Here is a 25856-nt window from a genome sequence, read left to right on the forward strand (position 1 = left end):
ATCCAATCTTGTCTCTTGTCGATTTGGTAAATGGTGAGTTTTCCCCCTGCGGTTCCTAACAGATCTTGAAATAGACACAGACACCTTTTTTTTTTCCCATCAGTATTTAGTTTTTCTTCTGAGCCCAGAACACAAGAAATGGACATTGTATGCACCTGCCTCTGTGTCCATAGCACTTGGGGGTTGGGAGGGTTGAGAATAGTGTTTCTTAGGGCTTGTCTATACACACAAATTGCACTCGTTTATCTTAAATCAGTTAAAAAAAGAATTCAGTTACACCAGTGCAACCTCACCCCCCTCGTGCGAACACTTCTGTATTGTTTTAAAACAGCAGCTTACATTGACTTAGCTTGTGTCTGTAAATGTACTGACACCCACTAAATGGTTATGGGCCAGGTTTACACTGATGCAACCGTGTCCAGAGATGATGATGTACTGGGTTAACTAAATCAATAATAAATCACACTGTTGATTAAATGGATACAGTTCTTTGTATGGACCAATCCTTAGTTAAGTGATGCTGGAGAACAAAGAAAGACCAAGTGCAACAAATATTTTTGTAGGTCCTACATTAATATTGGCTCCCCCCCCAAAAAAAAAAAACAACAAAAAACTTTCAGCAGTGGATTGGAGAAAGTTTTGGAAAAATAGTAATCATACTTCTAATCTAGAGGATATATAGGCACTATCCGCTGAGGACCTAAACCTGTGCCTAACTTCATACACAGTCTGCAGCCCCATGGACTTCAATGGTACCACTCTCACTATCTAGAATTAAGCATGTGTCTAAGGCTTTGCAGGACTGGGCTTCAGGTTTTAATAATCTCAAAATATACCAAGTGTTAGGTCTATGATACTTCAAAATTCCTCTGTAATTCCCAGTCTAGCTGTATTTAGAAATTGTCCTGGCACGTGGGACCTTATAAAACTGCATGGTAGTTGGGCAGAAACCTGTTTTTCATAGACAGCCTATTCAGCTTCTTACAGGAGTCATCGCTGTGTCTTTGATATCTCTGCTGCAGCAAATGCAGAGCGGAAGCACCTTCACCTGCACACAGCTGACTAAAGAAGCTGCCCAAAACCAATACCAGTTCCTCTTGGCAGATTAGCTGAAGTGACTCAGGGAGGGACTGAATTGTAAGAACCAGAAAAAAATAGACTGTGGCTTAGCCCCCCCAGCCATGCCTCTTAAAACGTTCTGTTTAGCCATACTGGGAAGCAGAGCTAATCAATGCCATTACACGGACCAGGTTTGAACATTGCTACTTTTCCGTAGATGCCTTGTCCTATTCTTAATGGTAATTGGACTGGATATTCATCCTGTTCTTCCAAAGGAGTTCTGCTGTAATTCAGCAATGCTTTCATGAATTAGAATGTTTAGAAGCTCCCTTTAGGAGTGGGTGTTTCCTTAGCATGGAGTTGTGAAAGCACTCGCTGGTTATAGATAAATATAGACTTTAACAGCACACAGCAATGCAAACCAGTGTAGAGCAGGAAGGGAAGAAGAAATTAGTCTCAATATCTCAGTAGAAAAGGAGAGAGCGAAAACAGGTTTGTCATAAATATAAAAGGAAGGGTAACCACCTTTCTGTATACAGTGCTATAAAATCCCTCCTGGCCAGAGGCAAAATCCTTTCACCTGTAAAGGGTTAAGAAGCTAAGGTAACCTCGCTGGCACCTGACCCAAAATGACCAATGCGGGGACAAGATACTTTCAAATCTGGAGGCGGGGGGGAAAGGGTTTTGTCTGTCTGTGTGATACCTTTGCCGGGAACAGATCAAGGATGCAAGCCTTCCAACTCCTGTAAAGATAGTAACTAATCTAGCTAGAAAATACGTTAGGTTTTCTTTGTTTTGGCTTATAAATTCGCTGTGCTGGAGGGAATGTGTATTTTTTTGTAACTTAAGTTTTTGCCTAGAGGGATTCTCTGTGTTTTGAATCTGACTGCCTGTGAGATTATCTTCCATTCTAATCTTAGTGTTTCTTTTATCTTTGTTTTGTTCTTCTAATAAAGTTCTGTTTTTTTAAGAATCTGATTGGGTTTTTAGGGTCCTAAGAAACCCAAGCTGGTCTGTGTTCAACTTGTTTATTCTCAAGCCTCCCCAGGAAAGGGGGTGTAAGGGCTTGGGGGGATAGCTGGGGGAAGAGGAACTCCAAGTGGTCCTTTTCCCTGGTTCTTTGTTAAAGCGCTTGGTGGTGGAAGCATACCCTAGTCCAAAGGCAAAGATTTTGTGCCTTGGGGAAGTTTTTAATCTTAGATGGTAGAAATAAGACTAGGGGGTCTTTCATGCAGGTCCCCACATCTGTACCCCAGAGTTCAGAGTGGGGAAGGAACCTTGACAAGGTTAAAAATAAATGTTAGTCCTTGAATCATAAAATAGTGAAAGACTAAAGAAACTCAACCTGCTTAGTTTATCCAAGAAAAAGCCAAGAGGTTACTTGAGCATAGTCTGCAGGTACATAGGTGGGGAACCGATTTCTGACACTAGATGGCTCTTTAGTGGATGAAGGCATAAGGCTCCTATGGCTGGAAGCTGAAGCCTGACAAATTCAGACTAGAAAAAAGGTGCAAATTTTTAATAGCGAGGGAAGTTAACCATTGGAACAACTTGCTAGGGGATGCGGTAGATTCTCTATCACTTGGGGTCTTTAAACCAAGACGGGATGTCTTTCTAAAAGATCTGCTCTAGCTCAAGCAGAAGTTGTGTTTGATGCAGAAGTCACTGGGTGAGGTTCTCTGGCCTGTGTTATGCAAGAGGCCAGACCGAATGATCATATCTTCTGGCCTTAAAGTTCTATGAATCTATAAAAGCATCAGTGCAGTGTTCTGCTGCTTTACTGTTTTAAAAAAAGAGTGGTAATCTTACAGCTTCTGCTGTGGAACCGTAATGTAGAACGCTGGACAACAGAAATTAGGAGGTGAGATGCCACAGTCTGAGCAGAGCACTGTAAACTGGACATTCATGAGTTCTAATCCCAGTGCTAACAAATGGCTGCCGCTCTGAAAATCTGCGGATATCCCCACTTTCTATTCCGGGGAGCAGGTATCCATGCAGGGCTCTACAAACAGTTTAAACCCCTTCCTCCATACAGTTGAGGTGTCCTCATCGAATATCAGGGTTGGAAGGAACCTCAGGAGGTCATAGAATCATAGAATATCAGGGTTGGAAGGGACCTCAGGAGGTCATCTAGTCCAACCCCCTGCTCAAAGCAGGACCAGTTCCCAATTTTGCCCCAGAACCCTAAATGGCTCCCTCAAGGATTGAGCTCACAACCCTGGGTTTAGCAGGCCAATGCTCAAACCACTGAGCTATCCCTCCTCCCTCAAAGCTTGGAAAAAGAAATATGCCTTGCAATGTGACCTAAAGGCCAATGTGGACTTATGTAACCTTATGAGAGAAGGTAGTTGTGCACGTGTGAACAAAGGATGGCATCACAGGGGGTTGTGAGAGTTAATGTTTGAAAAGTGCTACATAAATGCTAAATATTATTGAAGCAAGTGAAAGGAAAATTACTAAAAGCAGGAAATTTGTGAAAACAGACATGAATCTCTGGCAAGATGTTTATAAAAAACAGTGAAAACATTCCCTCAGAAGTATCCAAGAATGTAATTACAGTGTTTCAGAGCATCATCATTGTTCTTTATTAGGGTGGACTGGCTCCAGTGACAGCCATTCCATGGAAAAAATGAAGCAGGGTTACTTAGAAGCAGTTTTCTTACTAATAAATTACGTGCCTGCTAGTGAAGTGTCAGACTACAGGCTGCAGCGTTCTTCTGCAAGGAGTCTGTTGGGGAATGAGGGTGTGATTGCCTGGATGCAAATACTGGCACACCCTGCGTGAACATTTGAAAGGGGTTTTTATTGAATTGGGAAACCATCCGATAGATGGTGATTGAAATAAAATTAAATGGGGCCATTTGAGTGATCTACTGCCAGGCCAGCAGAAGCCTGGAGCAACTTGGAGGAGTACCCACACTGAGGCCCCAATTCAGCAAGCACTAACAGACATTTAACTTCAATGGGATTTAAGCATGTGCTTAAAGATAAGAACATTCTTAAATGCTTTGCTGAATTGGGGCGTCGGTCAATAGTGGCCCACGAGTTGGTAGAGTCTGAGCTGAGCAACAGAAGGGAGATAATTCAATTAGGGTTGATAGTTTGTTCCATTGTGCATAATATTGGAGCATGTCTGATCATTCAGATCACATGTTCTCCTAAAACCTGGGACACAGGCAGGGTAAGTTGGTGTGGAGCAGCCTGGACTCAGAACTTCCTTCTTTTGTCAACCTGAGCTAGACTCCACTTGATTGCAAAAGGTTGTGGGTATTTCACATAACCCAGAAACATCCCTGTTAATATTAATCCTGAGTGCTTAGTGTGACGATTTTACATTTCTCAGGCCAGGACCAATCAGATAAAAACACACTGGGTTCTACTCTCCATTACACCTGTGCAGCCCTAATGACATGAACGGGACTTCTCTGCGGTGTAGGGGAGAGCAGAATGTGACCCACTGAAATGAATTCATCTGTGATAAAACTCCAGGGAAATTAATGGGACTAAACCAAACCTGGGTGTGATCCTAGGTTTCAGATGGCCGAGCGTATTGGTATGTCATGCTCCCACTTGCAAATCCTTCACCATCTTGTTTTCAGCAAAAGCAAAGCTTGCTGGGTGTACTGTTGAGTATTTCAGTGCTCTAGGGGAGCTGTGGTTTTGCTTTTTAGTTAAACGTAGCAGGTGTGTGTCTATCCATTTGTAAATGCAGTTTCTTTATCTTGCAGAGAGATGCCAAGGGTCAGTATCTGTTTGACCTTCTCTGCCACCACCTAAACTTACTGGAGAAAGACTACTTTGGAATTCGGTTTGTGGACCCGGACAAGCAAAGGGTAAGTAGCAGCCAAGTTACGAGCTACACTAAGATCTGTTTCCAAGACATGCTTGGATAGTCTGGAGGAATTTTCCCTACAGTAAACCTCTAAGGCAGTGCTGCTCCAGGTACATGTCACAGTCCTTAGCTGGGGAAAATATACCCTTCCTGTCTGGGGTTTGTATTGGTATTTTTTCTTAGTGATTCACTATTAAAAAAAAAAAAAGAGAGAGAGAAAGAGAATTGTTGTTTTTCATGAGACTAACAGACACACTGCAAAACAAACAGGGAAATAAACTATTTAAAACAGAAATCAACCCAGCCCTTTGTCAGGAGTCTTTCTCTATAGCTTTTCCTATCTCTGCTGTTCTGCAAGAAGACCAGCCTGAGAAATTGTATATACCCCAATGGGTTAATTGGTAGGGTAATGTGGTCCACCTGTCAATCAAAAAGCCAGAGGTCTCCCTCATTCACACTGTACCAGGGGAGGAGTCTCATCTGCTTCCTTTCATTACAAAAGTATGTTTTGACACTTTCTGTTCCCTCAAGCATTTCAGAGCCTATGCGGCTCTGAGAGGGGAGCTGGATCGCATTCTGGCTCATGCATCAGCAACGGAATTATTCACTTAGGCTGTGATGTGTGAACCAGAAAGAACTCAGCAGGAGTCACAGATCCCAGGATGAGCTGGCACTTAGGAAAAAAATCTTTTCATTTGTAAAATGAGCAGATAGGTAGGGGCGAAAAGGAGGAGCAGACATGGAACTTCCTAATGCCCATTTTTTTCAGGATAGCTTTACCAAGTAGAATCACAGAAGATCTGGGTTGGAAGGGACCTCAGGAGGTCATCTAGTCCAACCCCCTGCTCAAAGCAGGACCAGTCCCCAATTTTTTTTTGCCCCAGATCCCTAAATGGCCCCCTCAAGGTTTGAACTCACAACCCTGGATTTAGCAGGCCAATGCTCAAACCACTGAGCTCCCCCCCCGCCCCCGGAACCACATTTTCACATAGAGACTGAAATGCAACAATCCCCTCTAGGGTAGGAAATAGAGCAGCTGCTACCCGGGGCAATAAAGCATGAGAAGAAAAAATACAGTATGTGGAAGCTTGATAGAGAAGACTTCTAGGTTAGGAATTGGCTGTGCATTGCATTCATGAGATTGTTTCAGACAGCAGGATGATGGGTGCCGATCGCACAGTGCAGTTTGCGAGCCCCAATCCATGCGCGTTTGCAATGTCCCCTTCAAGTCAAAACAACTCTGCCCAGGTGCAGGGGTACACAACAGTGGTTGTTACTGCAGGAACAGGGACTTGCTGAGCTGTGCCTTTGTGGCTACGTATAATGAATATCACAGTATCGCCAAGAACTCAAATGTGTGTGTGTTATTTCTGCCACTTCTCAAGGTTAGTTTTCTACATTAGATTAATATTCCTTTACAAACACACAAAGAATGCAGAATGTGTACACGCATACAGCACGTGCCACATGAGCACCCGAAATGGATGGGTTGGAAGCTCTGTATAACTCCCAACTGGTTTTTACTCTGATGGTAGCACTGAGTTTGCTGCTGAGCTTAAGACCTTTCCCAAAAGCCTCAGAACAGGAGTAATGTCTGTTCCTGCTCAGTCCCCTTGCACCCATCATGGCATCAGAGAAACAGCGAGGATACGCAGGGGAAGAGAACTTACAGCGCAGCTCCCTGAAGAGTGAGGTGGTGCCATGAGCTGTCCTTGTTGAACAGCTGTTATGGTTAATTCCCATTAAGCACGGGGATGGCAGTTTGGGTCTTTCACTTGTCTCCTTTTCCTCTCCCAGCGGAACACACACCAGTGCCCAGGAGGCTCTGCTTGCTGTCTCTTCGGCACTCGCTGGGTTTTGTGCTCCCCGCCTCCCGCCTCCGTGGCTAAATTCCTGGCTAGCAATGATGCAGCAGTATCAGTGGCCACAATGTCTTTCCTGTGTGTTCGTGATCAGCTGACTCCCAATGCCTTTCTTTAACCCTGCAAATTTTTTTCTGGGCACTTGTGCTTCCATGCTCCTCTCTGAAATCTCTCCGACCTTTCTTCCTGCTCATCAGTGTCACGGGCGATGAATAACCTCATTTGAAGGAGCGGCTGAATTCGTAATGGGCTAAACTATGGTGGCTCTTTAGCGGTGGAGAGCAACATTTTTCTTGCAGCGATTCTGACTGATCACTAACTGCCGCTTTGGTTGTGTTGCCTCTTTGTTTTCCTGCTTGTTGGCAAATAGCTTCTTTAAATATATGTACAGATAAGGCCTTGCGTGTGATACACTGGAATGTGTTGTCTGTTTGCATGGCCATTGAAAAGGGACCACCCTACAGAAAATTGCATGCACCATGAGTCCACACAAAGGCTAAGAAGTGCCTCTGGGAATTTCTCCGTACATATTAATAGATTCAAGCAGTGACATTGTTTCTTCTATTGAAATGTCTGCACAACTGGTTGGGATGGAGGCCTGGAGAACATGAGCTGTTTTGTCTTGTCCACACTGAAGTGATAATGGCATTTAGTGTGAAAAAAACCCTGGGCTTGGTCCTGACATCACTGACCACAGGTAGATCAGAAGGACCTCTGCTGAAGTTGTGCACTGAGTTGGACAACTCACGTGGCTGTGTGTGGGGTTATGGCATTGTTAAGGCCTGGAAGATTCTGGATGCAGAGTTCAAAAAGAGCTGGTCAGGTGGACCCCGACCCTCGAAATGGGCAGGGTTGGCCTCAGAGGGTCACCAGCACCCTTGGGTTGTGTTAATGTCCTCCTTTTTGTCATTGCTTTTCTCGGGGGTGTTCTGAGCCCATTAAAGCCGTTGCAGTTAAAGGGTACAATGGGCTGGTGTGTAGTATGATGGGAGGCATCACAGAGTTCAGTGGAGTGACCCCAGTGTCAGACTGGCTTCAGTGTGACCAGAATCGAGGGGGCTGAGCAGGAATCATTTTAACCTCTGCAGTTAAAATGTGGCCGTTTTGTTATTAAAGAGCTGTCGAGGCTTTGCATTTCTCAGTTACGAGCACCGCATTGAACACCTGATGAATGGGGCGGCCTCCTCAATCCATTATCACTGATACACAAGTAAATAATTCTTCTTGGAAAGCAAACCCTTGCTGCTCAGTGACGTGACTGATCTGAGGCGTGGGCAGCTGTAGGGGCTTGCTGGAAACGGATGTGCAGCCAGGCTTGCGTGCTGCCTTCTCAGTGTGTCTGGGGTGAATTAGGAGGCACAAAGCTGACTCCAGTGTTCGCAGGCTCCAGGAAGTGTGATTGTACCAGCCGAGCACATGCCTGGCAGAGAGTTCTGGGCCATACAGAAAAAGTATCTGATATTTATTGCAAACGTATTTATTTGCGGAGTATGGCCAGGCTTGGCAAGGAAACTGTTCTGCATAGCTACAAACCGTCAGCAGTTTAGAAAGGGTGGTTTGAGAGACTGTGGAGCCAGAAACAGAAGAAACAGTGGTTTTGAAATTTTTCTCATACCATAAAAATCTTAGAAATTGGTGATGGCTTCTGATGACGGGTGCCCTGAGCCTACCCCAGCTGGAGCGAGGGTCCTCCCCTACCAGAGGTGTCCTGGTGTTTATCTGATCCAGTGTGAAGTGTTCCAGGTGATGGGACTTTCCCCACTTCCCTGGGGGATCTCAGACACCGCTCGCTGTTGGGGAAGGTTTTTCCTGACGCGCTGCTGACATTTCCTTTCCCTTCATGCAATCCCATTCCTCCCTTGGTCACCCAAAGAAATTCTCCCTCCGCAAGGACTCAGCGAAGGCCTCCAAGAGCTCGAGCCCCTCTCGAGGAAAGGGGCGGGGCGGCGTGCTGCCCTCGCTGGGGTGTGCCATGTGCTGCATGTCTCGTACGAACGGCTTCTCCGGCGATGGCACTGCCGGTGTACTTTGAGCTCCTGGCTCCTGGGGCGGGCCTGCTGTTTCCTCAGGATGGTTCTTCACGCTGCCTGCAATGTTTTGTGTTCACTGACCTGTCCCGTGACGGCTGTGATGTCATTTTCCTCTGCTATGTGGTGGTACCTCTCCCCAGGCATCTGTTAGCCCCCTCTTCATGCCGAGGGAAATCTTTCCGTTTCTTGCATCTCCCTTTAAGTTGGGCCACAGACCTGAGCAGCGATGGTAGCAAACCCTTGCTGCAGTAAGGACCTCGGGCTTCTTTTTGGAAGGTGCTGTCAGAGTCACTCCGGAAAGACAGGCCTCAGGTGTAACCTGCTCTGTCACGTTATAATGAAAGGTGAGCTTTTTTTGACCCCCCAGCTTATGCTGGGGGATTTCAATCTATCAGTCCAGGCAGTGCCAAGGGGAAAAGGCATTTTGCAGATGCAGCTGAGCTGATCGTACATCCCAGCGCTGTTTGCCTGTATCTCTGGCACGGCAGCACAGTTAAATAACAAGAATCATCCCTTTAAAAGAGAGGGGTTTGTGCAGGACAGGGGGAGAGATCCAGCAGGCTTGGGGCGTAGCTGCAAAATCCTCCCGCTGCGATTTGAAAGAGGCAGTTTCTCAGATAGGGAGGGGTTTGTCACAGCACGCGTGCAGGTGTTGGTGTACATGTTTATAGTGCAGGATCGATACTAAGGGTACGCCCACGCTAGAAATGCTGCAGCTGAACCTGTGGGTGTCTTCCATCCCTCTGAGAGGCGGGAGCTAGATCAACAGGAGTCTTCACTGGGGCTGAGGTCGGCTTAACAACGTCTCCGTGGTATGAGCAATGTAGCTAGGTCAACCTACATGTTGGGTGTAGACCAGGCCTAAAAGTACCCCACTTTGGGCTTTGGTTTTAATCATTCAGAATTGGAGTGATAGATGTCTGTTTTCACAACACAAAGCACGTGTCCAGCTAGAACACGTGGGTGTAACCCATGGGCCTAGACATTGACAGGGTCCTGTCAGCTTGCTGTGCTCTGTAAGGAATCAGACCGTCAGGTGATACAGAGCTGCAGACACCAGCTAATGGAAGGTGCCCAAGCCGAAGATTAATGTGTTTGACACGTAACCTGACTGATCTGTTGTCGCAAATGGAAACCTGCACCTGACCTTGGGATGCTGCAGCTAATAAAGCAAGGGGAAATATTTCCCAACTATCTTGTGCTTCACCTCGGCAAGTGCTTCGAGATGCCAGCAGAAGAGACTGCTGTCCGGCTGGCAGAGTTCTTGCTTAACCCGGCAAGATAAAACGCTCCCACTCAAATGGACTTGGATGGTGTCACGGTTCCTCCCCCACTCTGAACTCTAGGGTACAGATGTGGGGACCTGCATGAAAAACCTCCTAAGCTTATCTTTACCAGCTTAGGTCAAAACTTCCCCAAGGTACAAAATATTACCCCCGTTATCCTTGGACTGGCCGCTACCACCACCAAACTAATACTGGTTACTGGGGAAGAGCTGTTTGGACGCGTCCTTCCCCCCAAAATACTCCCAAAACCTTGCACCCCACTTCCTGGACAAGGTTTGGTAAAAAGCCTCACCAATTTGCATAGGTGACCACAGACCCAACCCCTTGGATCTGAAAACAATGAAAAAGCATTCAGTGTTTTACAAGAAGACTTTTAATAAAAAATAGAAGTAAATAGAAATAAAGAAATCCCCCCTGTAAAATCAGGATGGTAGATATCTTACAGGGTAATTAGATTCAAAAACATAGAGAACCCCTCTAGGCAAAACCTTAAGTTACAAAAAAGATACACAGACAGAAATAGTTATTCTATTCAGCACAATTCTTTTCTCAGCCATTTAAAGAAATCATAATCTAACACATACCTAGCTAGATTACTTACTAAAAGTTCTAAGACTCCATTCCTGTTCTGTCCCCGGCCAAGACGACTACAGACAGACACAGACCCTCTGTTTCTCTCCCTCCTCCCAGCTTTTGAAAGTATCTTGTCTCCTCATTGGTCATTTTGGTCAGGTGCCAGCGAGGTTACCTTTAGCTTCTTAACCCTTTACAGGTGAGAGGAGCTTTCCCCTGGCCAGGAGGGATTTCAAAGGGGTTTACCCTTCCCTTTATATTTATGACAGATGGTGATACCTAGTCAGATGTAATGGTACAGCTGAGAGGAAGTGTGGCAAACCTTCTCCATCTCGGCGGAGCGCAGAGCAAGAATTGTAATAGAAATGTAACGTGGTCTCTTGGGTTCCCGGGGTCTAAAGGAGCAAGGGCAGAGGGGAAACTGCTGGCTGGTCACACACTAGGGAGAGAGGGAAATTCTCCCTCCAACTCCTCTGCTCCCCACCCCCGAGGACGCCAGAGGGAAGGAAATGCCTTGAAAGATTTTTCTGTGCAAGAGGGTGGATTTTAAACAGAGACTCTGACGCTGGGGAGACACTTTATATCCACTGATGCCATCTTATTCCCTGCCATATTTAGTGCTGATCAGAGGCCCTGCAAACTGCAGGTCAGGGGATGCCCCCCAACTGACCCGGGGGGAGCAGCCAAGCGAGTGCTGCCCTGAGAAGGAGCGGAGAGGGGACAACTTAAACAAAGGTGGGGGTCTTCCTTTGGGAAATAAGGTGGTTCAAGTCAGACCCATCAGAGTGCTCTGCCAGAAATGCCCACTGCATCCCGGTCATAGTGTAACCCTTCTGCCAGGCCAAGTTGATAGCAGCAAGGGCTGGGCTCAGTACACAGGGGTTCCCTCTTATCAAAGCAAATGCAAAACTGGCTCGAGCCCCCACCTAGTGACCTGGGAAAATCTTACACACACCCCTGGGTGCCTCAAAAAGGCAATACTTCCCCTCTTGCAAGCATCTCGGTGTAGCAGAGAATCTTTAATAACAGGAGGTAAACGACATCAGCATTAAATTGGGAAAACACCACAACTAGGGGTCATCAACCAAACCATGAGCAAAGACCCCCCCCCCAGCAAATTGGACCACATCCTTTCCCTCAGGTTCTTGAGTCCCACAACCCAAACCTTGAGTCTAGCAATCCAGAAATCACCCAAAGTCAAAAAAAAAATCCAACCACCCCAAAAGTCCAGCTCCAGAGTTCAAAAGTTCATCTGCAGAGTGTTACTCCCCAGTCTGGGTTAAAATGTGGGGTGGAGAAGGAAAGAGGTAAGGGGCACCTTACATGACCTGAAGTTGACTGCCCCACAGCTCTTCACTCTGATCCACTCCACAAGCTGCTCCGCTCCGCCAGCTGTCTCACAAACCACTCCGCTCCGCCAGCTGTCTCACAAACCGCTCTGCATCTTCAGGCTCCCCACTACTTGGCACAGTGATTTCAGCTCTTTGGTAACTTCAGCTGGGAGTAGCAGGAGCCTTAGTGCTGCTGCACCATAAGGCCAAAGTGAATTCAGCACAGTACCTGTAGCTAGACTCTTAATAGGCCCCAAATTAGCTCTGACATTCCACAGTGGAGAGAGACAGAGGTGCAATTGGTGTTTCAGGCCCTCACAAAGGGGCCCACGCTACCAGGTACAAATACCTGTCTCAAGCTTCTCTCTCAATTCACAGAGTTTTGGAACCCATGTCCCTTGCCTAGCGAGTGCTACTTAGTTGATGGCGAGTCCCTCCGTCATAACAAAAGGCCAAGTACAGTTCCACTGTCCTTGATTCCCATAATCAGGGTAATAACAATTTATTCTTCCTGCCCCAATAACAGAGACACTGGGGATCCCACAGCAGCCAAAGTGACCATTTGGGCAGCTATGGACTCATTCTAGGTGGGGTGGGTGTGCCTATGCAAATGAGATCGGCCCCTGAAGTTCTTTTCCACAACTTGCCACACCTCACCACCAGATGTCAGGGTGGAGCTCATCCTGACTCTGCTTACAATAGTCTCTCCGGCTGCGGGTTCTAGGAGTCTGGGCAGTCTGAGGACAGAGTGACCGGGCTAGCCAGGGGCTGTGTGCTTTGCTGGGATAGCAGCTGGAGGTGGGACAGCTTTCAGAGCAAACCTCAGTCCTTGCTGCCCCACTCAGATGAGCCATGCCATGTCGCGGATTCCTTGCTTGGCCTGCTCAGAGGCACCCATCATGACTATATGATCCGCATGGCTGGGCCCAGTGATTTCCAACTGTCCCAGCACGTAGCAGCAGCTGGCTCTTCCAGGTGTACTGTCCTTGTCAGGGTTAAACCCCACTGTAGTGGGATGGAGGTTTGGCTTTTCAGATTGTCTGCTAGCCCTGCCCATGGTATCGGAGGCTGCCTCTTCCGACTCCATTTCTACTGCAAGCTGTCGCCCCACAGAGGTCGTAGGGAAGCGGCACTGCCTGCTCTGGGTGGAACGTTGTCAGTTGTGAGGTATCAGTTTCACCTACTGATTTCTTAGATTTTGCCACCCCCATGTGAGCTGGCATGAACTACGTTGTGAGCATGTGGCCAGACTAGAAGAAGACTTACCCTGCTCCCACTGACGTCAGTGGTAGAACTCTCAGGAGCTTCCACGGGAGCAGGAATGAGTTCTCGTTATTCCAGGGATCAGGCATTTTTCTCAGCCTTGCTTGCAGCGCAGCTGGTTGAGCAAATGTTCCTAAAATATTCCAGGTATTTTGACAAACTCAGGATCCCAGTGGCTGGTCGTTGTAGTGATGGGGATTTGCGTCTGACACGTTAGGGTCTGATACCCTACTGCCTTACCCTTTGTTTGGCTATTGACACCCATGGCAAACCTGTACAGCCTGTTCATGTTGTATGCCTGCCTTGCACAGGTGTAGATAACGATAGAAGATGTGAGGCAGTGGAATATCAGGCCCCCGCGTTTTAAACTTGCTGCATGGTTACCTCTTTCTCTGTATCACGTATTGGTCATTCAAAGAAACATGCCTCTGTTTCAACCTGTTTTTTTCTATTTCTTTTATTTTTACCCCAAAGGGGAGGCATTGCAACATGAACGTGAGGGTATTTGTTACTGGTCCTTTTTTTAAAAAAAAAATCTTTCTTTTTCATTTCAGCATTGGTTGGAGTTTACAAAGTCTGTCGTGAAGCAGATGAGAGGTGAGTATTGCATTTACTGTGCATCTGTATGAAGATGTCCTGTGGAGACTATGCATGCTCCCCTTAATTTTATAAGCATTTGCCTCTGGTTCAGAAACTTGACTTGTGTGGCTTATTCCCTGTGCATCACCTAGCGAATGTACCCTTCTGAGTATCTCTGTTACGTTGACAATGAAATAATTCTCTCTGGGGTACATTTTCATTAAGCCACCCTTCTTGTGCCAATGTAAGTATGTCCATTTTGCACATGCAAAATCTGTGTTTGCTTGAACAAAACAGGTAACTGCATGGAAAAATGATTCAGGGGTGCAAATAACAATTTGCAAGCCCACCTGTTTTGCCCACACAACAGATACAGTGACATGTACTGTCGACACAGCCATGGAGCCCAATGAAAACCCCCTTTGGAAATGCCCCGTTATTCCTTGAGTTGTGTTTTAGAGATCGTGCCCCTCACCCCAAGCTGTCCCTCTGCTCCATGGGCCAATGCAGGAGGAGCCATGGGCATTGTGTGGCAGAAACCCCATCCCCTCCCTGTCCGCCTCCATTGTCTTTGGCATCCTGTTTGTAGGGTGGAAGCCAAGTGTGGGGGCACAGTGACTGCTGTCATGAGCAGCCCTTGCTTGGCTAAGGTGAAGGTGGGTGAGGATCATCTTTCTGATGCTTCCCGCCCTCTGTGGCTGTGAAGACCTGCTCACAGTCTAGCCTATAAAGTGTACATGGGGTGTGTGTGTGTGTGTGTGTACTGTGTTTGTGTTGGTAGGGATGGGGGGGGCAGATAAACAGGCCATTCAGATTTCAAGCAGTGTTCTCCATGTATTCTTAGGTGTCTAGAAACACTGGGGGACTCTAGATTGCTATTTACGCCACAATCCTTGCGCAAAACAGGGGGGCAAAGGAGGGCTTTTAGCTTTCCCATTGAATTCTTTTGCCTTTATGACAAAGGGAGGTGCTTGAGGCCCATTCTTTCTCTTGGTGCATGGGGAGTTGTGATCACAACTGCCCTTATTGTTAATGAATGCTCTGTCTGTGCTTTGGGGGGATATGTAACTGAGGAGCCAGATCTGGTCCTGAAAAAGATTTGAATAGCTCCTTTATTTGAGTTAATAGCTGAGGAAGATGCTGGTGTATTTGCTCTCAATGGATACAATTCAGGTGACTGTACATTGTCATTTTACACTGCAGCCCAGCCTCCCTTCACCATGTGTTTTCGTGTGAAGTTTTATCCCACTGACCCTGCTGCTCTGAAAGAGGAAATAACCAGGTAAGACTGAAGCTAGTAGCCATGGAATGGGGTTTGCGTTGGGTGCTCCCAGAAGGTATTGTTAAAGGTCAGACACGCTTGGAGCTTCGCAACCTGAAAAGTTTTGTGTCTGTTGTGAGTTACAGAGCCATCTATGAATTGTCAGATTTTCCTAAACAGAACCAGTCAGTGTGACCCACCGTGTTTGTGTATAAAGAAGCATGACAATACTGTTACTATACACTGGAAGCATTTTATTGACTTGCAAAGTCATCCCGCCACAGCGGATGTTTATCATTAGCTGTTGATTTAAACTCACTAGCTTGAACTTCCACGACAGTCTGTTAAGAAGATTGAGTTGCCAGAACACCGCACTTAGAGTGTATGTCATAATTATAGCAGGAGCCTGAGGGTCCGTCTACGCTGCCTTGTAAACCTGGGTCTGTGAGAGCGGGGCTTGCAGACTCGGTGTTTCTAGGCCTGCACTTAAGCGTCCACCCTGCACTGTAAATCTGGGCTTACGATGCTGGACCCAGGTGTCTCAGCCGTGCTAATGCGTCCACACTGCACTGCGCAGACCTCCTGACTTGGGTCTGTGGCTTGAGGTGCATCCATGCTGCAAAATAAATGGGCTTCACAGCATGACTTGGACTCTGGCCTGTCCCACTAACAGGGTCCTAGGACCCAGATCCTGAGCGCTTGCTGACCTGAGTCAGGTTGTCTTGTGTGTGGATGGAAGTGGGGCTTAGGTTCAAACCAGACTCAGAACTGGGCCGTAGTGTGCAGTGGAGACATACCCACAGTGACTATGATAGCTATGATCGCAGAACAGGTTCTAGTCTAACCCCTGGGTATTTCAGTTCCTTGTAACTTTCACCTTTGAGGCTGAATTTAGCCACGGTTGGTCTCTGCTGAAAGGTGACTCCGTTGCTCTGTAGTTTGGAACAGCAACAGTGAATCTGTGGCGATTCACCAGTCCCTCAAAGGTCTCTTCACTGACTGGGATGGTGGAACACAGCTACCAAGCTGCTGATCTGCTGGGGGTGGGCAAACCCTGGCTTAGTTCAGTCCCCAGTTCATCGTCTGCTCTGAGGAGGGAAGGCGCATGGCCTTGGCCAGTAGGGTAAATGTGAGAACGCGGGGAGCGTGGTTCCAAGCTGCAGTGATTGAAGGAACTGGTGGGATCTTTCTTCTTGTGCTGCATTGGGGTATGGGGGTGACCTGATGTGATGGAAATGTTTGACCCAGCTATATTTGGGCACCTGATTAAGATTAGGACCTCCTCCTCCCTGCAGATCCTAAATAGTGGGTGCTTTATGGTCCTTTGTGGGGTGCAGTGGTCCAACTTGTTCCCCTGGAGGTTCAAGGTGGGAGAGCAGGCCAAGTGGTCATGAGATTACACTCGGGTCAGTGGAGGACAGGGGGTTGACATATGTTTGGGGAGGGGGGAGAAATCCCATGTGAGTCGTGCCAGTCCTGTCGATGGAGGGAAGGAGGGAGGGCTCCAGGTGACAGCCAGGGAAGGGGATGTGAAACTCTCTAGTTTCACTGCATGAGGCATGAGTTGTGTCAAGGCTGCTAAGAACCCCTTCCGGGCCCCATCTGCCCCGCCACACCTCACGAGGTTTAACCAGTGATGTGCGGAGGCAGGTTCCCAGCACTCCCACCAGGGGTTGATTGAAGGGATGCTTTTCCTGTCGCTGGTGGAGCTGGCCTCTCCTGGGCTCTGCTGACTCAGCCCTGACAGAGTGGTCTTGTCCCAGGAATAAAAATGCTGCTGAAAAGAAAATATTTAGGCAGTTTTATCCGGAGATTTGTTTGGCATTTCAGCTTCGCTCGGACAAACCTGAAGGAAACCCGAGGTTTAAGCGGGATCAAATCTGGGGAATCCAGCCCTCTCTTGGGTTGACTGAAGCCACTTGCTCCAGACCCAGCACAGTTGATGGGCCGCTACTCCTGTGTCTCCATGGTATGCCTGGCTGTGGAGCAGAGTGTTTGACACTCACAGGTTCACGCGCCTAGTGGTGGACTGAAGTGTTTGTAAGAAGCCTGTGGCCTTTGAACAGCAGATGGGGGAATTCCTGTCCTGTGGACACTGATGAAGTCATGGGACAATAGCAGCATTTCCCACAAGGTCTGGCCACAGGATGGGAATGATGAACATTCCTGAAGGGCAGGAGAGCCAATGTCCTCCTTCTCCCTATGCCAGTATATGAAACATCTCACTCACGGGGATTTACATTTTCCCCACCCCTAGCTCCCCATGAATCTGAGCGCTGGGTAGGCATATTTCAGAGAGAATTTCAGTGAGCTGGAATGTTGTCAGAGCGTGATGCCCTCCCGCTGCTACATGCGTGTCGGAGTAAAGCTGAGTCGTTTATTTTCAAGGCAGGGCACTGGATCCTCTGACAGCATTCCATTACGGTAACTCCGTTTCTATCATATCCAATGACTGATTCAGATTGAATCATTTTACCTGGTAGATGTTGGTGCACTAGAGTTTGAATTGCTCACTGTTCCTGACATGCTGCATTTAGATTCACTTCGGGGGCGGAGCAGAATCCTATTGTTTGCCTCAGCCAATCCGACATGAACTCCCCCGTAAAAAAGTATTGTATTTATGTAACTAAGCTGGCTGAAGCCTGATTGTTTTTAAATTGTTTTCAGTACTTAGACTTTAGCTGCCCATCCAGCCTTGCTGGCTGCCAGACATTCTCTTAGGGGTAATTCACAGTCATCTTTAGACAGTCACGCTTTATCTGAACTTAGTTGACTCTTTGTACAAAATGTGCCTGATTCTAGGTGGGCCATAAATATTAAAATTCTCTTGCGTCTGGAAGACCAATCTGGCTCGGTGGCTGCAATGTCTCATTTGTAATACTGCTCAGGTAACAGTAGATTCGCTTGTGACATCCCGTTCAGATGACGGGTCTTTGGCAGGGGGTCGATTGCACTAAATGCTGATCTGGAATTTATCACCACTGTTTAAAAGCAATGGGGTGGAGTTTGCAGAGCGGTGAGAGATGAAGTTGGCTTGAATGTGAAAGGCTGGGTGTGATTAGGACTGCAGGGAGGTGAGGAAGTGCTGGGTGTGACTTCAGAACAGGGGAGGGGAAGCTAATGCCAGCGGGTTGCATGCGGGAGTGCAGAATTTGTCACACGTGTCCGTGTAGGCATCAAGAAGGGGGGTGGTTTGGGGCTCAGCATGTGGATTTGTTCCTAGATTTTGCTAGCAAATGGAAAAGGAAACATGCCTGAGTTAGCCACGCTGCCCATGTGTTGACACCACCCCCAAACGCTTTCACATCTTGGCTTGCTGCTCTCTTGGGATGTGTGTAAGAACATTCATCACAGCTCTGTTCACACACAACAGGTCACAGTAGCTGCGATGCACCAAACCCAGAGAGCTGAGCTTTTCACGCTAGAATTTGCTGTGGTAGTGGAGCGTATTGCCACGAGCTACCGCAAGGTGGTGTTCTTGGAAATGCTACCTTTGGTTCCCGTTGTCTCCAGTCCATCATAGAAGACAGAGCTGGGAGAGATCTCTTAGGCCATCGCTAGTCATTTTCCAAAGGTCTCATCAGAAGAGCTGTTAATCACAGGACCAAAGATTTCCTGCTTTGTTTCTTTGCCTTTTCGAAGAGGGTGGGGTGTTTCCTGCTTTCCAATACTCAAGATTCACTCCCAGATCTAATGACCTGTTTAAACACGCCCTTCCTGAGCCCCCAGCGGGGCTTGTTATTTGTCTCCAGGGCTCTTTGTCTAACCTTTTCATAGCTGGTTCTGTTAGCCTGACTATCTCCTTGTATGTTGTTTGCAGCAAATTGATGGCCAATGCAGGCACTGATCTGCTTCTTCTGCTTAAACGATGGAGCCAGATGAACAGCCCTGCTACTTGCTTATTTCCACTGCACGTCCCCTCTAGATGTTTGTTCTTTGTCCGCTGTATGCATTGAGGGAGAGCTGGTTTATTTCCAGGCTTCTAAGAAGCGATAGGAAAAGCAGAGGGGGGAAATGCTTATGAGTAGCTGGCAGTGTCCCTTTAACTCTAACACTCAAGGCAGTAAGGGCTCAATCCTGCTTCCATGAAGCGAATGGCACAACTCTCCTTGATTTCGATGGGAACAGGTTCTAGAGGAGCACTGGCTGGGCAGGGAGGGAGCAGGAGACTGTGTCCATTCCAGACTGTGTGATTGTAGGAGCCCTACCCTCGTTTGTGCCCTTTGTCCAGCTGGAGCAAACAGAAAAACAGGCAGGTTTGTTTCAGGAGCATGTCTTTGGTTCTGGGGTGTGAAGAATTTCCAGACGTGCAGTTTTAATAATGAAAGTTACAGCACGCGGCTATCAGGCCAATACAACAATTCCAAAACTGGCTAATTCTGACATTTGTTCCCCATGATTCCCCTTTCTCCTTGCCACTTGCACAGTGTTAACTTGCCTGCAAGCCAGCTGTGAGTCCCTTCCACTCTTCTTTCCTGCCTGCTACAAGGAAGGCGCACCTGTTCCCAGATGCTGCAGATGGATAATAAGTCAAGGAATGGCAAAAAGCCTGTCCCACCACCTGAACGCGAAACAAATGCAGCTGTCAGTGCTGCGCTTTGAGATGGTTCGGATGCTCGATTCCTGCCTTATAATCTTGTCTTTTTAGAAGGCTGCTGTAAAGCAGAGCTGAGGCAGAATGAGATGGGGAATTGAGAGCTGGGTTCAGTAAATTGGACACTTCCCAGGCAATACATTTAGTCCAAAGACCTTGATGAATGCTTTTTGTCATCTTCAGAGAAATGGATGTTCCTCTCTTTCTGTGCTGCAGATCTCAGGTGGGGGGAGGGGAGGTATAGTATGATGTGGAGTTTATTAAAAATGACTTCAATTTTTTAAGAGGTCTTTGCAGTAGGCAGTGTTTAATATGCTAAATATCCTCTTGGCTCTCCAGAAAGGAGGGTAGCACAAATGTTAATTGAGCACATTGGAACAGAACAGCATCATTAACAAATAATTCTGCCAAAAGCAGCTATTGGGTAGAGTTGTTTACAACACTGTCCACTCTGTCCAAAGTGTAATTACTCTTTCAGACAGAACAAATTCCAAACACACATCTGTGTCCTAACAAGTTTGGAAAATAAGGTGTCCAAAGGAATTAGGATTTGCCGTGAGAGAGGGTGAAGTTGACAGGAAAGAGAATATAGAGACGTTGGTGAGACATGTTTCAGTTTCAGGTAAACAACACAATATATTTTGCATTGCGGCAAAGGTGAGAAATCTTCAAAGCTGTTTCCAATGCCTAGTTGTTCCCTCCTTGGAAATAAAGGGGAAATTGGTGTCAGCATTCTAGCACCCGAGACTTCGCTTTTTTCCCTACGTCATGAAATGTTTGGCTAAGACAACGTGTAAAATCAATATAATATCAGCTAGTGGGAGACTAGACCCTGTCCTTGCTGGGGGGTGGTCTCAACAATACAGTAGATGTTTTCCATCGCTTTCTACTAGGATCTTAAGCACTGAAGCATGCAACAACATTTCTATCTCAGAGAAAGGGATAAGGAACCAAAAGTGTGGAAGTGGGATGGCAGGGCACTGCTAAAGTGTGTCAGAAGCTTTTGCAGAATCTATTGTTTAGCTCTGTTTAATTTCACTTTTATTGTGGTTAATTTTAAGATCAGTTGGATATTGGTCTATGGTTCCAGTGCATGGCTGAGTGTGAACATTCCCTGCACTGGTGCGCTGTGACAGAGGTGATATGGAAAGAGTCGGGTGTGGAGAACATTCTTAGCTGGCGAAGGCTTCAAAGCAAGCCTCTCTGGACCCAGGCATGGACGCTTGCAAAGCCGGGGGTCTCCTTTATCAAGGGAGCGAGTACTGAATTAAACTTGGGTAAAGGTGCCTGTCCTGTGCTCTGGGGTAAGGAGATGATGACCCAGAGACGGCTGGATCCGGGCTACAGCCAGCGTTTCCATGGTCAGTGGCACCTTGGAACAGCTGGGTTCTCAGCTGACTGGTACAGATGAGAAGTTGAACCTTAGAAGCTACCATCAGTCGCTGCTGTGATTTAATCGTTTACAGAACACAAGTAAACAGCCAGACTGATCACACGGATCCAAACCTATTTAATGGGAAGTACGGGTTGGGGATGTGTCCACTTGAATTACAGATCTGCTGGCTAAAGAGAACGGGGACAATTTCGTGTTTAAATGGCTTCTACATACTCTGGGCCCATTTCATACCATACCCTTTGGGGCTGAAATAGTTTTGTTTTATTTGTTATAGTGAGGCTTCTGTAAACTTTATTGAACATCCTAATTTCATGATTTCCTGCCAGTGAATGCAATCAAATCCTGAACACAGGTTTATAAATTGGAGAAACAACATTTGAAAGAGTAAATGTGAGAGAGTTTTTCTTGACTACATCCCAGATCTAGTCAAAAGGAGACAAACATTTTGGGAAACAAACCTAATTTAAGAGAACTGGGGCACGAGTCTATTCCAATCTACCTGACAGTGATCAGAGTATTCTGTGGAGATATGTATTTATTTCCTGGACCTAAGGAAACAAAAATGTTGAGGGTCAAATCTGCAAAATGACATGTTAAGTTGTGTATGCAAATGTGATCAGGTGTCTGCAAATAGATCACTGTACGTGCAGATGGGTGCGTGTGAAGACACCCATTCTGTGCATTCAGATGCATATTTTGCTATGCAGTTACCAATTTGCACCCATCAGCTTTTAACTCTTGCATATGAAACCTGAGTACCGGTTTTTATTCTTTAGAAGTAGCCCTTATTGACTAATTTTCTTGTCCTACATGTGTATGTTGTAAAAGAACCTGAAATCGCCACAGGTGATGGTCAACAGACTGCTGATGGAGCAGAGGACACGGGGCGGGGAGGGTGATGCTGGGATTAGAAAAGTTGTTTACTAACTGCTGGCGTAATAGATTGATGAGGGGTCCTTTGCTTTTTTAATTTGTAGATGAAGGTAGTGCTAATTAAAGGCATTAGATTGACAGCCCTGGCGAACGAATGCCTCCATTTCTGTATGGAGTAAAACCAGGGACAGCAGCACAAGCTGTTTCCCCTTTGTATCCTCAAATCACGTGCAGTTGCTGAGTGAGGTAGCTGCATGTCTTCTAGAAATTACAAGACCACAAGACTTATTTCCGTATGCCCTCCATGGTTGCCAGGTGGAGACAAAGCTCAGTGGTCACGGACGTGGGCTTGATTAGGCTCAGTGACCTGAAGGTGGAAGGCTCTAAATCCCTCTGCTGGTCCCCTCGGCCATCTGATGTTTTTCCCACTGGCATTTGAGGAATCATATTGCACAGGCCTCTCTGTACGTCTTTAAACATCAAAGATGGATAGTCAAGATCAAAACTAAGTTCTTCCAGAATTAAGTAGGCTTTCTGGAAGGGCTAAATATATTCCAGCATTCATAGAACCATAGACGTGTAGGGCTGAATGGAACCTCAGGAGGTCTTCTAGTCCAGCCCACTGCATACCATCCCTTGGATGTGCTCTTTCTCTGGTGTCTGGTGAGCGAGGACCTTGGTTGGATGGACTCTGGGATTTTGCCCTCTTTTATATGGTGTATTTGAAATACTTCTGGGCGCAGGATTATGTACCTTTTGCTTTTGTATTAATAAACTCAATATATTTTTCTTTAGAAGGATGGGTTAGAAAACAGAAGATGTACAATAGAAGATGAGATCAGCATAGGAAGAGGGATTCTGGAGTTCTATGCCTTTCTTGATAATGTTCAGAATTAATGGAAGCTTTTCTTGTGCTTCAGGGAGAGACAAATAAAACCCATAGTTCTTATCTGAAAGTCTGAGAAGTTAGTATCCTGAATACATGAGCAACTCTTTCTGAACCTGATTGCCAGCCCCCATAGTCGAGTCAGATGAGCACAAAATCAATCATTTGTAAATAGGCCATTCTTATTTGCTGAGCCTGTTTTAAAATAACTTCATATCCAAAACACAAGCATTTCTGCTTCTATAAGAAGGTGCCCCGAATCAACTTTCCCAGATACAATTGATTTGGTTTTTGTTCCAGGTACATTTGGGAAGAAACAAAGAAGTGTCCAGGCATAGATCTCAGACAGATGCATGTGTTTGCTCTTTTTTAAGAGCCACTTATTTGATTTGCAGATTTTATGTTAACTCCTAACAACTGCAAAATTTTGCAGTCATTAGGTCTCACTTTAAATGTGAAATGGCCAGTGACATCTCTCTGAACAGCGATCGCTATTAGGTGGGCATGGTCATTAAGCTGTTCCTTCGGTATTCTATTTCTTTTCTGTAATGCGAGATCAGCACAACATCTGCAGTTGTCAGGTATAATAAGAATTGAAATGCAGGTCAGATTTCTGCTTTGGGAGGGCGGGGTGAAAACTTCGCCAATTAAGGCCACTGAAGATTTAACCTCTTGCACTTAATATAGCAATCAGGGGGTGGGGGAGGGAGGAGCAGTAGCACTTTGTGTTACTTGGAGTCTAGAACCAGACAGACTGTGGCTTATTTCCAAGATCACGTGATCGCATGTTTTGATGACAGCTTTTGCTCCGTCGGCATAGCTACTTTCTTACAGGTATGTAAATCTCACACTCCCACTGTCTTTGGGGTCTAGTGACATGCATTTCTCCCAGGCAGAAGAATTCAAAGGAAGCCCGGGGGGGGGGGGGGGGTTCATGGACGAAAAAGCTATTCTTAGGCATGGGGGTCACTTGTCGTTCACTTTGTCCGTGTTCCAGTCCCAACGCGCTGGCGAGACGGACAGAGGGAATCCGTTAGAAAGTAATCAACAGGGGGGATAAGTGATGCTGGTCCTAAGAAACTTCAGGTATTGATTGGTGCTGAGATCAGGAAAAAACTTCAGTGAGTTCAGAGTTAAGTTAGCTTTAAAAGTTCCTGATTGAAGAGAAAATTGGCAATAGGAGGAGTGGCTGAGCTGTGACAGAGGAAACTCTCTAGTTCAGAAAACTGCATAATTTTCTTCACTACATTTTTAAAGGAAACGACATTTCCAGAACACAAGCCCTTCTCTTGGAAATTTCCTTTCGCTGGCTGAGTTGGGTGTTTTCTACAGACGGTGGAATATTTGCAAGTTCCTTGTGTTGGAGACCTCTTGAAACCTTTTGCTGCACTTCACAAAACCAGACGAAGTTCACAAATGTATTTTCCCTAATTTAAACCCATGATTTCTTCAGGGCTTTATTGCAAGGTTGATTCAGTTTTTGTACAACACATATCTGTAGGTGAGGGAAAGCTTTGTATCAGGTACTGAAGAACTCTCTGGAAGCCAGATAGCTCCGTCCATGGTGCACGTGCTACATTTTTTTTATTCAGAAGGTTCTTGCTTTTTCTCAGCTTTTTTTTCAGCGTCTCTGTATTTGTCACTCACTCTCCCCAATCTCTGCTCCATTTTCCACCCTACCTTGCCATTAGATGTCTCTCCTGCTGTCTGCTTCCCTTTTCACATTCTTTCCTTAGTGGAGCATAAACACAATAACCTTCTTGTCTGCGTCCAACTTTTGCCCTCCATGTTCATGTGTGTTTGGCAGTAGGCCAAATTAGTTCACCCATATCTACTTCTTTCCACTATTCTTTGATGATCTAATAATTCGATACAGATCCTGTACTTGAAACCCAAAAGAGACTGACTGACTGAGTGCTTCTGCGGTCCCACCATTGCACAGACGTGGGGCAGATTTAGATTTGCTGGGAATCTGCATGAGGCATCGGACATCACAATTGGTGGATTGAAGTGTCATCAGCTGACTCATTAGTTCATTTGAATGACTCAGCATTTTTTGCCGATGAGATGGCCAGTAGTTACCCAGTGGACAAGACGGTGTTCAAGTAGCTTGAGAGTTGCCTGTGTTTGTTATTGTCTAATAAACTATAATATACCCAGAAAATGTTGGCAACGGTGACAAAAGTCAGGCCACAGAAAAGCTTAAATTATGTGTCCTGCACCATCTGCTCTTTTGTTTTTAAATACAGTCCATTAATTAAGGCCTGTAAGATGAAAAGAGGTTTTGGGGGCTGGGATAGAAAGAGGGAGAGCTGTTTGGGTGACGGTAGCAAATACTCACACATTTGGCATCGGCATGGGGGCGGGGTGGGAAGATTTCTTCTGTATGTCTGCAAGTGGCTCATGTCATGTGGCATGGCAGGGGCTAAGGTAGCTCTGTATAGGTGTGGGAAAGACAGTACATTGCATGTTCGTGCTGCCTGCAGACTTCAGGGCTGATGCGGTCTCTTCTTTCCCCTCTCCGTGTGTCTTTCAAAATCAGCCAAGGCAGGGCGTTGAATCAGAACGACAGTGATTTTTTCACAAACACAGTTAGCTTTTTCCCCCATGTCAGTTACCAAATATGCCATTGGGACGTAACCGTTCGGTTGCTGCTGAGGACTCTCTATTTTGGCATCTTGACTGCAGGCCAATGAGAGGTCTCATCCTGGTTCCCACTATCCACGAGCAATAGCCAGCATCCCTGTGCGTTAATCTTCTAAAAACGGGCCTCCCCCTCTGTCCACACCTCGCAAGCCACACTTCTCTGCATTAATTCCTTCATGCCTGTAGAGCCAGGGCTGCCATTGTGTCCCTTTGTGGTGGAAAAGTCTGACTCCCAGTGCCATTTAAAGGTATAGGCATATAGGGAAACCATCCTGGGTCACCAAAAACCACCCTCCAGAACTGGTTTAAGTGGTTAGGTAGAAATGGCAGAAATTCTCCCATCTGCAAACAGGATTACAGAGCGCACCTGACCTCACCAGCATGT

General features: G+C 46.4%; 1 protein-coding gene across 6 annotated transcripts in view; it reads left to right on the top strand.

Annotated features, from left to right (window-relative positions):
* The window catches only part of FRMD5 (FERM domain containing 5), a gene marked incomplete at its 3' end in the record, with an annotated part of 291342 nt that overhangs the window by 205349 nt on the left and 60137 nt on the right, over positions 1-25856 (top strand). For all 6 annotated transcript variants that reach the window (XM_084641253.1, XM_084641249.1, XM_084641250.1 and 3 more), the window contains exons 2-4: positions 4788-4892; positions 13791-13833; positions 15019-15097. In XM_084641253.1, coding sequence (XP_084497379.1) covers positions 4788-4892; positions 13791-13833; positions 15019-15097 — 227 coding nt within the window. The remainder of the gene's footprint in view (positions 1-4787; positions 4893-13790; positions 13834-15018; positions 15098-25856) is intronic.

This window comes from Lepidochelys olivacea, assembly GCF_965140295.1.
Source record: "Lepidochelys olivacea isolate rLepOli2 genome assembly, chromosome: 10".
Taxonomy (NCBI): Eukaryota; Metazoa; Chordata; order Testudines; family Cheloniidae; genus Lepidochelys; species Lepidochelys olivacea.